The sequence below is a fragment of the Podarcis filfolensis genome (genome assembly GCF_964270895.1).
Source record: "Podarcis filfolensis genome assembly, chromosome: 9".
NCBI lineage: Eukaryota > Metazoa > Chordata > Lepidosauria > Squamata > Lacertidae > Podarcis > Podarcis filfolensis.
In genome coordinates, this window is record NC_139610.1 from 67,950,692 (window position 1) to 67,967,565 (window position 16,874).

General features: G+C 45.0%; 1 protein-coding gene across 1 annotated transcript; it reads right to left on the reverse strand.

Moving 5' to 3' along the window:
- Window positions 1-239: 239 nt before the first annotated feature.
- On the reverse strand, window positions 240-15,441 carry LOC310742330 (N-acylethanolamine-hydrolyzing acid amidase-like). The gene is made up of 11 exons (XM_083571634.1): window positions 15,138-15,441; window positions 14,098-14,262; window positions 11,584-11,710; window positions 9,947-10,037; window positions 9,483-9,559; window positions 7,662-7,834; window positions 4,923-4,985; window positions 3,823-3,889; window positions 3,180-3,208; window positions 2,661-2,742; window positions 240-1,187 (listed from the first exon to the last, which is right to left on the reverse strand). Exons 1-10 carry the CDS (start codon window positions 15,374-15,376, stop codon window positions 2,667-2,669), a joined length of 1,107 nt encoding a protein of 368 aa, XP_083427760.1. The 5' UTR covers window positions 15,377-15,441; the 3' UTR covers window positions 240-1,187; window positions 2,661-2,666.
- Window positions 15,442-16,874: the final 1,433 nt, after the last annotated feature.

Sequence of the window (16,874 nt, forward strand, 5' to 3'; positions counted from 1 at the left end):
GGAGGAGCGGGGAAGCGAACCCGGTTCACCAGATTACGAGACTGCCGCTCTTAACCACTACACCACACTGGCTCTCCAGAGAACCTCCTTGAATTGTTGCTCCCAGAAATGAAGAAGAGGCTGTACTAGCTTTTCGTACCACTGAACTACGTGCCTCTGGCTCAAATTCACAGATATCTTTTTGCTGCAGTATGGGAAATAGAAGATATAACGCAGGGGGAAAATCAACCAACCACCGCTGCTTTATAAATCAATTTATTGACAGTCCTATCATCAAAGATCAACAGCAGAACAATCATTTTATTCCAAGAGCGACGATAAAAAAACAACCCATTAACTTTTCAGTCCTGTCTGAAGGCTTAAGATTTCAAACATTAAAATATTTAAACTTCATCTTCTGAGTACCAGAACCAGGGCATTACTATATGCAGTGCTAGCACCTAAAAGGCAGAGCATCTTCAACAAGGCTCCCTTAGCCTACAAAGATTATGTGTGTGCAAAATGAGAATTATATTGTGCAGTCTCTAACTTTCTCAAGTGCCATGTGCAAAGTAGCAGGGTTTTGGGGGCAGTGGGCCTTTTGGCTATGTAGGGAGCCCAGCAAATGCTCAAGCCCAGGCACCCCCAACCTTCGGCCCTCCAGATGTTTTGGACTACAATTCCCATCATCCCTGACCACTGGTCTTGTTAGCCAGGAATCATGGGAGTTGTAGGCCAAAACATGGGGAGGGTTGCAGGTTGGGGATGCCTGCTCAAGCCCACCATTCTCTGGAATTGGCCACAGCTGCGCATACTCTTGACACAATTTGATGCGCCTCCATCCTGCTGTTCTTCTGTGGAAATCAAGGCATCGTCAGTAGGGTTACCAGGTACTCTGCCATCCCAGACTCAGACCTGCTTAATTTCCTCAAGGTTCCTGCATCATCTGCCTTCAAAGCATCATCCATTGGAAATCATATTCAGATGATTATGCTTCACCCTTAGTTGCATTCCTGTATAGGTGGGAAAGATTATTTCAAGTTCTATGCAGTCAGCCACATTTAGTGAATTTCCACTGTGGTCTGTTGTTCTTTGTAAAAGAACAGGATGGTAAATTTCCCCATTAATGTACTGAACTGCTTGTCCAGGGAGCATAAATCTCGATGTGGGTTCTAGGGGAAGCCCATTTTTCCAAATCCCTCCATGATCTGCATGGAGACGAAAAGAAGGGGAAACTAAAATTAGTGTATGTTGACATGCACCTTTAACAAGCTGCAATAATAATAATAATAATAATAATAATAATAATAATAATTTATTACTTATACCCTACCCATCTTGACTGGGTTGCATAAGCCATTCTAGGCAGCTTCAAACATAATAAAAATACAGCAAAATGGCTAACAGTGAAAACTTCCCAATAGTGGGCAATTCTCAAAACCAGCATGATCAGGTATTCCAAAAGGACTGGAGTAAATTTACATGATATCTAAAAGATAATTGTAAGCAATTAACATCACTAGCAGGGTTATCTGAAGACTTTTAAGAGAAGTTTTCTACCTTTCTATATTTAAATTTTGAGCTATTTTGTAATGAGTGTAATTAGAACTGGAAAACATACAAAATGCAATGATAAAATAGTTAATTTTGAAAGCCCTGAGGCGGGAGGGGAGGAAGTTGATAGGCTCTAAAGAGCCAAGGAGGTAACGTGGATAATGATGGTGCGAATGTATATTATTAAATGGAAAGTAAATAAAAACTATATATAAATATAAAAAAGATAGAGAGTAATTCTGTAATGAGATGCACTTAGATGTGGCTGCAAGTTAGATGTCAGGAACTGCAAGTAGGGATGTCAGAGAATTCCGAGGAAAACAGAAACGGGAACAGAAATTGCTGGTGTTCGCTTACTCATCCCACACGCAGAACATAAATCAATCCGCCAAATGCAATTGGTGTTCACTGCTGCATTCAGACCACAAATGATATGCAATTGATCATGGACAACCTGCATTGGTTTTCCTTTGCATTTAAATTTATGGAGTGGGATAACATAATAGGGACGCGGGTGGCGCTGTGGGTTAAACCACAGAGCCTAGGACTTGCCGATCAGAAGGTCGGCGGTTCGAATCCCCGCGACGGGGTGAACTCCCTTTGCTCGGTCTCAGCTCCTGCCAACCTAGCAGTTCGAAAGCATGTCAAAGTGCAAGTAGATAAATAGGTACCGCTCTGGCGGGAAGGTAAACGGCGTTTCCATGCGCTGCTCTGGTTTGCCAGAAGCAGCTTAGTCATGCTGGCCACATGACCTGGAAGCTGTACGCCGGCTCCATCGGCCAATAAAGCAAGATGAGCGCTGCAACCCCAGAGTCAGTCACGACTGAACCTAATGGTCAGGGCTCCCTTTACCTTTATAACATAATGCCAATGTGAGTTATGTAATTAATTACGCAGACTATGTAAAACTACACAACATATGTCATTTCACCACAAGTGGACAGCAAGACAAATATCATAGGTTTTGGCAGAAGGTGATTTGCAGCAGAATGAAAACAGTACTGCACGTTCGGAATACACGTTTGGACAATGAATGATGCCTCCTTACATCCCTAATGACAAGCCAGAGCTACTGGATATTTGGATGGCAATCCCAATGGCAATTTGCATAAAATATGGTAACTTACTCGTTTTCATTCCAAGTTTCTGATGCATGTCGTATACTTGCTGGGGGCTGCAGCACTCATTACAGTGGTATAAATTGTGAGCCTGGCAAAGGATATGAAAGGAACTGAGTCATGTTACACCTAAGATTCTAACTCAAACATTAACTTGAATAAAACAGAGGTCAGATTTAGAGGGGCCCTTTTATTGCACTGGGTTCCAGATTTATTAGAAGCATCTTTATCTCGCTTTTTGGTCCAAAACAGGCTCCCTTCCCCACAAAAAAAGACTTATAAATGTCAGTGTTAAGACCAGCTTAAGACATGACACACAAGGAAAAAGGATGGGGTTGGAGGAGAGGGAGAAGGAAACCCAGGCATTATTTCTTTAATTACGGAATTCTTGGAAATCTGCAAAGCTCAGCTGGGAGAGCATGAGACTGGTGGGTTGAAGCCCCAAATTGGGCAGAATATTTCTGCATTATAGGGATTGGACTAGATGACTCTCAAGAGCCCTTCAAATTCTATGAAATGCCAACTTACTTGTTTAAGACTGGCTGTACGGATAGCACCTGGAAAACAACAAAATGGAAGGGGTCCATTTACTAAAAAGCAGTTCTAAATGGCTGAAATGTCTAAGCGCCAGTACACAAAAATACAGCATAAAAAGGAAAAGAAGAAAACACAGTATGATAAAAACAGTACTATAGAAACAGACAGAAACTTAATTCTAGTAATAGTAGGGTCCAATCTTCTGGGTCAGGGAAAGCCTTATAAAGACGTCTGAAGCAACTGAAGGATGATGCTTCATGTATTATTATTATTAAATTTATTTATTTATACCCTGCCTTTCTCCCTGACAAGACTCAGGGCAGAGGAAAGTCCATTCTGGAGTGCAGAAATTGAGGCTTTTTTGTACAGGTGCCCACAGAGGACATCCCTGGCATCCTCAGACTCTCCCCCACATTGGAATTAGGCTTGAAAGCAGCACAATATTGTAGCCAATACAATCTGTTGTAGTGTGTGCTTAGTTGCGTGTGCGTCACTCACAACAGGTTTGCTTGTTTGCAAATTTGGCAACCCTCGAGAAATCCCACCAGAAAACTATTCTAGCATAAAAGGAACAGTAAAAGGCTTTATTATTTTTGCCTTTTTTAAAGGGCATGATGTAAAACGGAAAACTTACTTTGTAGAGAGACTCGAGATTAATATTTTTCTGTCCGGTGGCATTCATCGCCTTCATGGCGTGGGTTCTGCAGAGTAAAAATTAAATGTTAGTGGATGAATCAAAACTGGGAAGAATCGCGGTGCAAAAGACTATTTCATACTGCAGGTGGGAGGTGTGTTGGGGTTTTGCCCTATATGGGATTCTGTTTGTGCATGTAAAAATTACCAAAAAGAACAGAAAGCTGAGCAACATGTAGTCTTTTTTTCTGGGCTCAGTCTCAGTTGTTGTGTACCACACGCTCTCGACTCTTGCTTGTCATGGCTAAGAGGATGGATGGTGGCTAATGGATTGAGGTTGAATCCTGACAAGACAGAAGTACTGTTTTTGGGGGACAGGGGGCGGGCGGGTGTAGAAGACTTCCTATTCCTGAATGGGGTAACTGTGCCCCTGAAGGACCAGGTGCGCAGCCTGGGAGTCATTTTGGACTCACAGCTGTCCATGGAGGCGCAGGTCAATTCTGTGTCCAGGGCAGCTGTCTACCAGTTCCATCTGGTACACAGGCTGAGACCCTATCTGCCCGCGGACTGTCTCGCCAGAGTGGTGCATGCTCTATAGTTACCGTATTTTTCGCCCTATAGGACGCACCATCCCATAAGGCGCACCTAGTTTTGGGGGGGAAATGAAGGGGGAAAAATATTTTTCCCCCCCCAGGCGCGGCGCTGGGGCGGGGGAGGCCCGAGCTTCCCCTGACCCCAGCCCCCAAACAGGCAGCTCTCTGCAAGCCGTGGGAGCCCAGCGCTGGCTCCCGCTGCTTGCGGAGAGGTCCGCGAAGCCTGGACGCGCTGATTTCAGCGCGCGCAGGCTTCGGCATGCTGGCAACTCTCCGCAAGCAGCGGGAGCGCTCCCGCTGCTTGCAGAGAGGTCCGCGAAGCCTGGGCGCATTTTGGTCTGGCTCCAGGCCTGATTTCAGCACTGATTGGTGAAGGAGAGAGACAGAGGAGCTGCAACTGAAAGGAATTGCATATTGCCTTCAACAGTGCAGGTATAAGAAAGCATGTGTGTACTTTTGCTTTTCTTTTTTCTTTAGGAGAACATCATCTTCACACAGTCAAACAAACCTTCGATCATCAAAAGGAGGAGGGGTTGTCCAGTGATCGTAGTTTGTCTCCACCCGGTACCACCTACATAAAACACATGGTTGAAACGTTTATCATTCCATTATTTTTGCACAGAATATACAAATAAAGTACTTATTTTTTAAACGGGGTTAATTAGTTTCTTCAGAAAGATTTTCAGATCTGTAACATTCCTTGGTTCAAGCTACTGAAATTAATTGACAAGATTAAGTCAGGTCCATTAATTTCAGCGGGTCTTCTCTGAGTAAAACATCCTTGAATACCACCCTTTTGAGGTTATACACTAACCTCAAAGTTTGCTGTGTTTTATTATGACTATTTTATGTATTTATTTTTGTTGCTATTTTTCAAATTCTGTTTGTTACTGCACTTCGGATGATACTCAAATAAATTTTCCTCAGGGCAGACTCATTGATCCTAATGAACAAGGCCTGTTGATTACTAAAGCCTTTTTATTCTGTACACCACCTCAAAATTTGCCCCTGGCACAGAAAAGGGAGGATACAAATACCAATATAACCTAAATAATTAAGTGTTAAAATTCCCCTCAACAAATGGGCAACTATAGAAAAGGACTGGCTTAAATTGGATCGCCACTTACAAAAGTATTGTCAACAGGTTAATACACTGGCAAGATTTTAAGAACACTTGTAATTTTAGAAATAGCGTGGGAAATTTGAGGTAGAAAAAATAATTTGGAGTAGAAATGATATGCAGCTGAAAAAAAAATTTAAGGAACCAGGAGAGCGGGGGAGGGAAATCACAGGATTTGGGGAATCCCAATTCATGGATCTGATATTACTTTTATGTATATTTTTCTTTGTTTGTGGTTGTTGTTGAAAATTTAATAAAAATATTACATATAATTTTTTTTTTGCTTTCCACACACATCAGGTCTGCTCCTCCCTTTAGGAGTTGGACACAATAGGAACTTGCCCCTTTTGTTTACAGATGCGCTGTGCTGTCTCGCCTCCCTATAACTTATAGACACTAATCCCTTAGCTTGAATTATAGCCAGGCTGCGATGGACCACAAACAGAGAAGTTCAAAGAGGCTGCTGCTTATCTACACATCGCATTGGATAGGAAAAACTAGACCCACCCTGATTTTATGCACAAATGGCTGCTCATATCACATCAAGCTAGCCCAAGTATGGGAGACCTTGTTCAGCCCAAGGCTACAGTCCCTCCCGGGCAACCTTCGGAGGGCTGCACGGTGCTGTTGGGTGGGGCTAGGGGCAAATATGGCGGAGCAAAGAATGTACTTTTTGCTTCTGTGCAGAATCCTAGTTTCATTTTTTAAATATATCTTTATTAATTTAAAATAAATACATTTATGAAAAACAGACGTACCTACAAGTAAACAAACATACAATCAAACAAACAAATAACAGAAAAATCAAACAAACCACCACACTCTTAAGATATAAGAAGATTAATATAATTATCATCATACATACTCCTGGTATTGAACACAATTATAAAATTTATAGAAAATAAATTTAAAACTGGCTTCCAATTAATCTCACTGTACTTTGTCTATCCATTACTTTATACTGCACAGTTACATATTTCTTATATACCGTATTTTTCGCTCCATAAGAAGCACTTTTTTCCTCCTAAAACGTAAGGGGAAATGTGAGTGCGTCTTATGGAGCGAATGGCGCTACGCAGAGAGGTAGAGCTGTGCAGCGCCCCTTCAGTGAAGCGGGAGGAGGAATGGAGCCCCTTCTGTTCCTCCTCCGGCTTCGCTGAAGGGGCGCTGCGCAGCTCTCCCTCTCTGCGCAGCGCCTGTCCTGTGAAGCTGGATGAGGAACAGAAGGGACTCCTTCTGTTCCTTCTCCCACTTCGCAGCAACGTGCATGTCCAGCGAAGCCAGAGGAGGAACAGAAGGGTCTCCTTCTGTTCCTTCTCCAGCTTCGCTGAAGGGGAGCTGCGCCTTCTCCCTCTCTGTGCAGCGCCTCTCCTGTGAAGGAGAGGTGCTGTGCAGAGAGAGAGAACTGCGCAGCGCCCCTTCAGCAACGCACCTGTCCTGGAAGCCGGATGAGGAACAGAATCGTCTCCTTCTGTTCCTTCTCCAGCTTCGCTGAAGGAGCACTGCGCAGTTCTCCCTCTCAGAGAGGGAGAACTGCGCAGCGCCCCTTCAGCAACGTGCGTGTCCTGGCTTCTGCCTTAGCCCTGCGCAGCCTCTTCAGGCAGGGGGAGTCTTGGCGCAGAAGCCAGAACAGCCACACGGTATCCCAGAAGCCAGATCCCTCTTGCTGTTCTGGCTTCTGGGATTCAGAATTTTTTTTTCTTGTTTTCCTGCTCACAAAACTAGGTGCGCCTTATGGTCTGCTGCATCTTTTGGAGCGAAAATTATGGTAATTTCTTTTTACCTCCCTACAAACTTATATTTATGCAATACAGGGATCAGTCTAACTCTGCCAAGATGTTTCCTTTTATTCCATCGTTTTCTAAATATTCTTTAAAGATTCTCCAATCCTTCTAGGCTTTTTGTTTTGGTTGGCCTCTTACTCTTCCTGTCGCTTACACTAGTTTCCTAGTTTCTATCCCCCATCCCAGGCACAAATATCCCTTCCGGCTACTCCAAACAGCTGCGTCCTCTTGCCCTGCTCAAAAACTACCAAGGGGCACTGATATTTCTTCCACTTACAAATTCACAGCTTGTTTTTTTCCTCCCCCACCTGCAAAACCCAAGGTTACAAAATTTCATGCCTACCCTCCGGTCAGAGGATCCAAGGGCCAAATATCTACTGGACCGCTTCTCCTTCTTGTAATGACTGCCCCCTCCCTGGGACTGGTGCCCCCAATGATGTAGTAGACGTCAGCTATAATCGGTGTCTTGGACAGCATGAGAGCGGCAGCCTCAAAGTCTTCAGCGTCGCTCAAAACCTGCAGCAAAGCAGAAAGGGAGTGGGCATTTTGGACTGGGAGGTCCACACCATGAGGGGGCTCCTGTGCCTTTAAGGGTTGCATAGAAGGCACAGCTTTTCCCATCGCACGGCTGTAGAGTTGGGAGAAGTCACAGAAGCCCCACTTTGGGTTTGGAGCTGGCAAACCTGCAAACATTTATCACACTGTGCATTACCCCCAAGGCTCCAGAAGTAACAGAGTTGCCGCTTATCCGTGTCCTGAAAACCTGAATTCCCATTTTAAGGAAGCAAGTTTCTAGCTCTCCTATTTGCAGAGCTAACCTGAAAAGCACCAGGCGCAGAGCTGACACGCAAAAGCGAAAATGACAAATGACCCTTGCTCACCTCAGGCCTCAAAACCATGTTTTTTAATTGGAACACCTACCAATTTGCAAGACATTAATTCAACAAAACATACAATGTTTGTAGTCATCTGTGCTGGGGAAAACGGACTTCTGAACGCCGTGACATCTGAAACAATTTTATTGTTGCTACACCAGGTTTGTGTTCTCATCACAAAAACCTGAGTATTGTCAAAGTTTGAATATTCTCTCCCTTTTACACCCTCTGCTTTAACTCATCCTACATCAAGCCAACAAGATCCACAAGTTGAGATGTGCCAGATTAGCCTATGGCTGACAAAATGTGCAAGGATGCTCTAGGGCAGTGGTGGCCAAACTTGGCCCTTCAGCTGTTTTTTGGACTACAACTTCCATCACCCCTAGCTAACAGGACCAGTGGTCAGGGATGATGGGAATTGTAGTCCCAAAACAGCTGGAGGGCCAAGTGTGGCCAGCACTGCTCTAGGGCAAGGTAGCCAATGTGGGGCTGCCCTCTGGATGTTGTCACTTTCCAATTCCCATCAGCCGCAAGGCATGATGGGAGTTGTAGTCCAACAAATATCTGAAAGACTGCCTCCTTCCTTACAGAGTGGGCATTTCAGAAGCTCAGGGTGGTAGTGGACCAGGAGAGGGCATTCTCTGCGAAAGCCCCTAAGACTACAACTCCCATCATCCCTGACCACTGGCCCTGATAACTGGGGATAATGGGAGTTGTAGTCCAACAGCAGGTGGAGACCAAAATTTAAGCAACACTGCCTTAAGAGGAATCTGGCACCTTAATTATACAGTTTTTGTTGTACGCTGAAGACTCATGCCTGTGCATTTGACACTTGAGATGTCTATTTTTTATGGACCCACACTATTCTTGTGATGGTAATCTTTTTAAAATGCTTTTTAACGTTCTATTTCAAATTGTTGTGACCTGCCCTGGGACCTTAGGGTGAAGTGCAGGTAATGAATCAAAATAAAAGAACAGTAATAATAAATTTAGAGAGCACTATCTTGGCTGCTACTGTTCCATGAAAGAATGCGAAACAAGGCAATGCAGATATCTGTCATTTTGAGTCACAGAAAAGGCAACCTGTCACATGAAGCACAGAAAATCTCTTAACAAATAAGAGTGATAAACTAAATGCATAACATTTCTGTACATGTACCGCCTCTAGAACTGCTTTCCATAACAATTTACCAGTGCAATTTTGTAAGAAAAGCATGGACTAATTCAAAATTTCTGATTTTCAGAAAGTGAGCACTGAGTCTACAAAGGACAAAACTGTGGCTACTTACAGTCCTGACCAGCCAGCTGACTGGAGAATTTCGATTTATGAAAGCAGCAATGGCATTTTCCCACCACTTTCCAGAATCTATAAAAATGAAAAGGGGGGGGGGGACATTCCATAAGAATCAACATTCACAAACAAGAGTGGTTTCCTCTTGCTGTTTTAGTGTTTAATTGCTCCCACCCCAAAAGGCCGGTATGAAGAAAAGCAATTTTTAAAATGCAGATTTGTGATTTCAGTTATGTTTTTCTCTTTTGAATGAATGCATTCTGGATCGTATGTTTTTATCCACTGTGCTCCAGAACGGAGCAGGGGTTAGCAAAATAGATCCGAAATGCAAAAAGCCAACAAAATTACAATAAGACACATGATACGAACTGAACAAGACATTGGCAACTGCACATATTTTTGTAATTCATTCTGACTGTAGATTATACCCTGCCCTGTTGAGAAAGAATGAGCTTTCCTTACCTCTCTCGTCTCCAGAAACTGTAAACTTGTGTGGACTTTGTCCTGTCCATAAACCTACGTAACCGAGAAATGTCGTACCTCTGAACTTTACCTGAAAATCCGAAGACGGAGAACAGTCTGCAGTTAACTGCTTTTAACACATAGGTAAAGGTAAAGGGACCCCTGACCATTAGGTCCAGTTGTGGCCGACTCTGGGGTTGCGGCGCTCATCTCGCTCATCCCCTTTTTCTTTTTTCCTTTCTCCTCCTGTGATGAGGCTGCATTTTAATATTTTAATGTTTTAATGCTGTATTTTAATCTCGTTTTTAAGTTGTATTCATTCAACTTGTTTTTATTATTGGTTGTTAGCCGCCCTGAGCCCGGCCTTGGCTGGGGAGAGCGGGGTATAAATAAATTATTATTATTATTATTATTATTATTATTATTATTATTATAGAGCACGGAAACACCGTTTACCTTCCCGCCGGAGCGGTACCTATTTATCTACTTGCACTTTGACATGCTTTTGAACTGCTAGGTTGGCAGGAGCAGGGACCGAGCAACGGGAGCTCACCCCGTCACGGGGATTCGAACCGCCGATCTTCTGATTGGCAAGTCCTAGGCTCTGTGGTTTAACGCATAGCACATTGCAGAACACGGTCAAGTCAGAGATGTTGTCACTTTAAAACACAGGGTCCCACATTTAAATAAAGGCCTAATTCATAAATATTGATATTTTCACCCCTCCCATTGCAAGAATCTCCTGATCTGATATTTTGAGAAAGGAGGGGGCGGAAACTGCTCTTCTACTCTACTCCTGCCTGACCGCCTGACTCTGTGTGTGGAGAGAGTCTTATCTATGCAGTGACTAGATGGCTGAGTGGGAGCTGTAACACTCATGCAAGACAGTAGTTCTTTAGTTTGTAGTAGCTGTTAGAAATAAAAGGAGTTATGCTTCACAGCTAGCTTCTGCGTTATCTATACTCTGCATGAGTCTGGTGCCCACAATGCACAGTTGTGAGTCCAGCGCACCGGGACCTGTTTCCCAGGATTGGAAGGTCTCTGAAAGTGCTCCAGTCGCCTAGCCCAGTCGGGGCAGAACCAGTTATTGAGCCCAGTCGCTGCACATCGGTTGAAAGGCGTACTGACAATAAAATGCTTGAATAGGATTAAGGGAGAAGCTTAAAATTCAAGGCCTCTGATTTAGTAACACAAAGAGAATGAGGAAATGTTTTCTCTCTAGGCTTCAAGCTAACACTCCGGCCTTTGGCCACAGCAACTGGGGCTTATGTGAATTGCAGACTAATGACAAATCAGTTGTGTACACAACACATGTTTAAAGCACACACACACACAAATCCTGGAAACTGTAGTCCCCCCCACAGCTATAGTTTTCGGCACCCTTTACAAACTACAGTTCCCAGAATTCTTTGGAAGTAGTCATGTGATTTAATTGTGCTGGGTGTACACAGCACTAGAGGACCCCCATCCCTGTTATAGGCAGTCAGGTGCCTAAATCCTGCCCCCCGCTGTAAAATATGATGGATGCCATTTCAGAATCCTGGATAGGACAGATTCTAAAATGCAAAATGCACACTCGTCTACGTTTTCTATCCTTCTCTCGGTCATTCTTAATCACCACCAAAAGCTCTTTGTACCTGCCCATTCTTTATGAACTCCACATCAATGGTTGTCTTGCGTAAAATATCTCCAAAAGCATAATCCATATTGCGGCCATGGTATATGTTCCCATTGTTATCCTGAGCAATGATACTGGTGCAGAATCTGAGGGACAATAAAAGATCGTGGGGTGAAAAGGGACACTCTGGGATAGCTCAGTTGGTAGAGCATGAGAACGTCAATCTAAGGTCGTGGGTTCGAGCCCCACGTTGGGCAAAAGATTCCTGCATTGCAAGGGGCGAGACTAGATGACTCTGGAAGTCCCTTCCAAGTTCCTACAATTCTATAATTCTATGGTTCTATAGCCACACAAAAATTATGTGTTTCCCCTGATATTTCATCTAGGAAATAAGCAACGCTGATCAAATGGACACCCTTCCCTTTTGGGGGGCACAGATTGCTGTGATAGCAACAGCTCTTGTGAGCGCTTCAAACCCCCCCCCCCACAAGGTCTCCCCCATTCACTTAAATGGATGGAGTAGTTTAAGGCACACCTAAATACGTAACACTCCCCCTCCACTGGAATGAATGGCGAAGTCTGTTTTACACAAGAACTGCGTACACCTATATCAGAGCTGTTATGATAACATATAAAAATGCTAATTACTTAAGATGCAGTGTTGTGCAGTCACCTGGAAGTAAGCTCCCTTGAACTCAGTGGGACTTACTTCTGAGTAGCCAAGCCCAACATCGCCCCTAGTATAGCTGGGTCAATTTGCCTCGGCAAATTGCAGCTGCCGAGACCACATAACACTGGTCTTGAAAGACCTACATTGGCTCCCAGTACGTTTCCAAGCACAATTCAAAGTGTTGGTGCTGATTTTTAAAGCCCTAAATGGCCTCGGTCCAGTATACCTGAAGGAGCATCTCCACCCCCATCGTTCTGTCCGGACACTGAGGTCCAGCGCCGAGGGCCTTCTGGCGGTTCCCTCACTGCGAGAAGCCAAGTTACAGGGAACCAGGCACAGGGCCTTCTCGGTAGTGGCACTCGCCCTGTGGAACACCCTCCCATCAGATGTCAAGGAGAAAAACAACTACCAGACTTTTAGAAGACATTTGAAGGCAGCTCTGTTTAGGGAAACTTTTAAAGTTTGATGCATTACGGTATTTTAATATTTTACTCTGCTCTTTTAACCAGAAAAGCTCTCAGAGCAGCTTGCAGAGAACAGATTAAAAAAGTGAGTCCTTGCCTGCAGGCTTGCTTCCTAAAATACATGACATACAAGGAAAAAGGAATGAGGAGGGAGGAGGTTGCCTTCTCTGGAGCACAATGTGTCCCCCCCACCAAAGGTACTACTTATTCTAATGCAAGGGAAAGGGGGGCGGGAGGAGGGGGGGAAGCAAACCTGGGTACCAGTTATAGTTCTTATAACAAGCAGCTGGGGTGGAATGATCAGGCAGCTTGAGGGCATGGCTGCCAAAAGTTGAAAGTTGAAGATCAAAGGGAGATGCTTTCATCCCTGCTCAGCGCCTGAGGGCCCCAATCCTGCCACTCACCACCTGGCCCAGGGAAGGGCCTGATGGGCTCTATAAAGGACTGCTGCTGCCGCCGCTAGGCAGAGAGGGCTCCATTTTGTTTTGTTTTTGGTTTAAATTGCTGTTGTTTTCTACCTATGTCATTTTAAACTGTGATATTAATGCTGTATGCTTAGTTTTAGATTTCGATTTATGTGGAAATTGTTTCCCATTTGGTTGTGTATTTTTTGGATGCGGTTTATTTATTGTTTATGACTTTTGTAATTATGTAAATCTTGTTATGCTGCAAGCTGCCTTGAGCGTTGTTTTTTTTAACTGTGGAAAGGCGGCATACAAATAAAAAATGATGATGATGATGATGCATTTAAAGCACACAGCTTCCAGCAGAGAATTTCGGGAACTGCAATTCGTTAAAGGAGCTGGGAACAGTAGCTCTGTAAGGGGCATAGTAAAAGCTATTGTTTTCCCAGTAGTGATGTATGGAAGTGAGAGCTGGACCATAAAGAAGGCTGATCGTCGAAGAATTGATGCTTTTGAATTATGGTGCTGGAGGAGACTCTTGAGAGTCCCATGGACTGCAAGAAGATCAAACCTATCCATTCTGAAGGAAATCAGCCCTGAATGCTCACTGGAAGGACAGATCCTGAAGCTGAGGCTCCAGTACTTTGGCCACCTCATGAGAAGAGAAGACTCCCTGGAAGATGTTGGGAAAGATTGAAGGCACAAGGAGAAGAGACGACAGAGGACGAGATGGTTGGACAGTGTTCTTGAAGCTACCAGCATGAGTTTGACCAAACTGCGGGAGGCAGTGGAAAACAGGAGTGCCTGGCGTGCTCTGGTCCATGGGGTCACGAAGAGTCGGACACGACTAAACAACAACAACGGACAACCTACAGTTCCCAGGATTCTTGGAGAGGGGTGTACATTTACGTTGTGGAGACAGTGTTTTTAAAAATACTGTACAAGAAATCCCTTGCACCAATGAGCTCTTGCTTACCAACGTCAAGGACACTTACGCAGTAGATTCGTAGGCCAAATTGATGAGCAAGCCATCCCCAACGTTCAGCCCCAGGGCTTGGCAGAGTCCCCGGATCTCGCCTGCAAACGGCTGAGGGGCAAAGGATTCTAATTCTTCTGCCAGAGGCCGGATAATCGCATGAACCCACTTGGGAACCACTTCGCTGAAAAACAAAGAAAACACAGCAATAAACTGGGGTCATTGGCTTCAGAGGGGCTGCAGTTGAGCGACAGGAGAACCACCTCTGAATGCAAAACGGTGGCAGTCAGGATTTGAGACTATTGTGAGCAAGAAGACCTGCTTTGCTTTTGAACGGAACCGCTGAGACCCAAACCCACGGGAACCCAAGGAGAAAACAGCAGCTCACATTGAGAATCAAGGTGCCTCTGAGAGAGCAAGTGAGATCAGAGTGCTGCACCAGGACCTGGGAGACCAGGGTTCAAATTGCCACCTGGCTAGCAAAATGAAGGCTGCTTCCTTCTCGTCCTTTTTCAGTTTTCAAACTATTTATTAAATGTCAAGTTGCATATACAGTGCTTTTATACACTGATTCTACTGGCAGAAACTCTGGCTTTATATAACGTGCTGCACCTTTAACTCAATTAAGGAGAAAAAGGCGGGGAAGAGGAGGCACCCCCCCCCCCGCAAAAACAATGCAGGTGTTAAAAGCTGCCTCTACTTGTTTAATGAAAGCGTGAACCCACATATGAGTTAAGATTTTATCAATGTTTCATTGTTTTTTAATGACTGCGTTTCCCATGCTTTTAGCTTGTTTTTATCTGCAGGAGGAGCAGGATTAAGTTTATAACAAGAGGAATAATTTGCAGCCAAACAAAATAGGAAACAGCTACTCAAACAGGCTTGCAGAAAGCACTTGCAGAAAGTTGTTTGGAGATAATGGAAAAGGTATCCATATCCGTTTAAAAATAAAATAACAGTAATTATAATTTCGAAGCGCTGATGTGGCCACCACCAAGCCCTTTTCTCCCACTCCAAGTGGGAAAAAAATCCACAGCAGTATCTCCAGTGCGGACTCACTCGATGAGCTGGTAGAAAGCACCTCGCAGGAACTCCGGGTCGAAGTGGCGCAGGACCGGGTTCCATCGCTCCTCGGGCGCGCTATCCAAGCTGACATTGCATAGCAAGGGCGCAGCAACAGCAGCAGCCGCCCCGGAGATGTGGGGGGAAGCAGCGCCCCTGCACAGCAGCCTCAGCAACAGCAGGAGGCAGAAGGAGCTCCAGGCAAGCCCGGGCAGCAGTGCCAGCCGCCGCTCCATGGCTGCGACCCAAAAGCAAACAGAGGAGCTCAAGCCAGGAGCCCGGATATGGGGAGGGAACGCGGCGCGGAGGGAGGGAATGCAAACGAAAGGCGGAGCGCCGCTGTGCGCGCATCAGGGCTTATTGCAGGGCCAAAAATAGAAACACTCCCCCCCGCTTTCCTTTCACCTCCCCCTGCGATTGGTCATGTTGTTTGAATGCCTGATTATCGTCTTCCAAAGCAATTCCGAAGTTAAAAAAGGAAAGCGTAATGCTGGTGGTCAACAAGAGGTTCAAAGGCTCTCTCAAGGCAAATATTTAAAAATGAAGTATAAATACTGACAACTGGGAGTGCTCCCGTTGGAGAACAGCCTTTGCCAAAGGTGTCATGGGCTTTGAAGATGCTTGAACTCAGGACGAAAGCGAGAAAGTTGCTAAGAGGAAGGCAGGTCTGGCAAACCCTCACCGTGATCAACTCCTGCCTGGAAACCTATGTCCCCAGTGTGGAAGGAGGTGTGGATCCAGAACTGGCCTCCACAGTCACTTACGGACTCACTGTTAAGACTGTGTTTATGGAAGACAATCTTCCTTGGCTACGAGTGATTGCCAAAGAAGATGATTTAATAGCTGCAGAGCTGGGAGTAACCCGACAGGTGGTGCAGCCATAAAAGCCCACAGGTTGAGATGAGGGTTGGACCAGATTACCCTCCGGGTAAAAATTAAACAGAAATCCATTCAACAGTTACAATAAATAATTTCAAAACTATAATCAATAAAACAATGGCAAGCCACAGTACATAAAATAATACAATGCAAATTGAGCAGAGACTAGAGGGTGGAGCAAGGCAGGTGGAAAGAGGCCTTGCTTGATGGAGTCTCTCCCCCCTCACAGTTCTTCATCTAGGCAAAGCTCCCTCATGAGGACTCCTAGGGTCGGAGGGTGGGGCAAGGCAGGTGGAAAGAGGCTTCACCCCCAAAGGTGTAGTCTGTTGTCTCTCGAGACAGACGGACGCCCACAACATTCTTATGTGACGTGTATTAGTGGGACAATACTGTAGGGATCAAGTGCAGCTTCTCAGCCTCTCCCTAGGCAACACTGCTTACCACTGAGAGCTCTTGCCTAACCGGAATGTGTCCTTGAGCTATGATATCGTCTATTGCATTGCCAGGACGGATGGGGAAAGCTGGGTGTAGAAACCTCGGACTTTTGTGTGGTTGGTCATCCTACCAAGACAATTGTGACACCTCTTGCTCCACCTCCCTCTATCCCTGGGCCCACCCATTAGCATAATGCAGCCCCCAGACTGCAGTTTTCCATAAGGCAGTGTGGCCCTCAGCCTGAAAATGGCTTATCCATCCCTGGTGCCTACCCTAGGAAGGGCAGTAGTGTCATGACACACACACGAACATCAAATGTTGTCCAATGAGACTCAGCCAAGTTAGTCGCCTTAATTTTACAATACAGTGGTACCTTGGTTCTCAAATGCCTTGGTACAGAAACAACTTGGAGCCCAAACA

Coding starts and splice junctions, on each gene's coding strand:
- LOC310742330 (XM_083571634.1), bottom strand. CDS start 15,376: ATGGAGCGGCGGCTGGCACTGCTGCCCGGGCTTGCCTGGAGCTCCTTC. Junction 7,835..9,482: donor TCAGCTGGCTGGTCAGGACT/GTAAGTAGCCAC, acceptor GCTTTGCTGCAG/GTTTTGAGCGACGCTGAAGA. Junction 2,743..3,179: donor GTACAGCCAGTCTTAAACAA/GTAAGTTGGCAT, acceptor ATCCTTTGCCAG/GCTCACAATTTATACCACTG.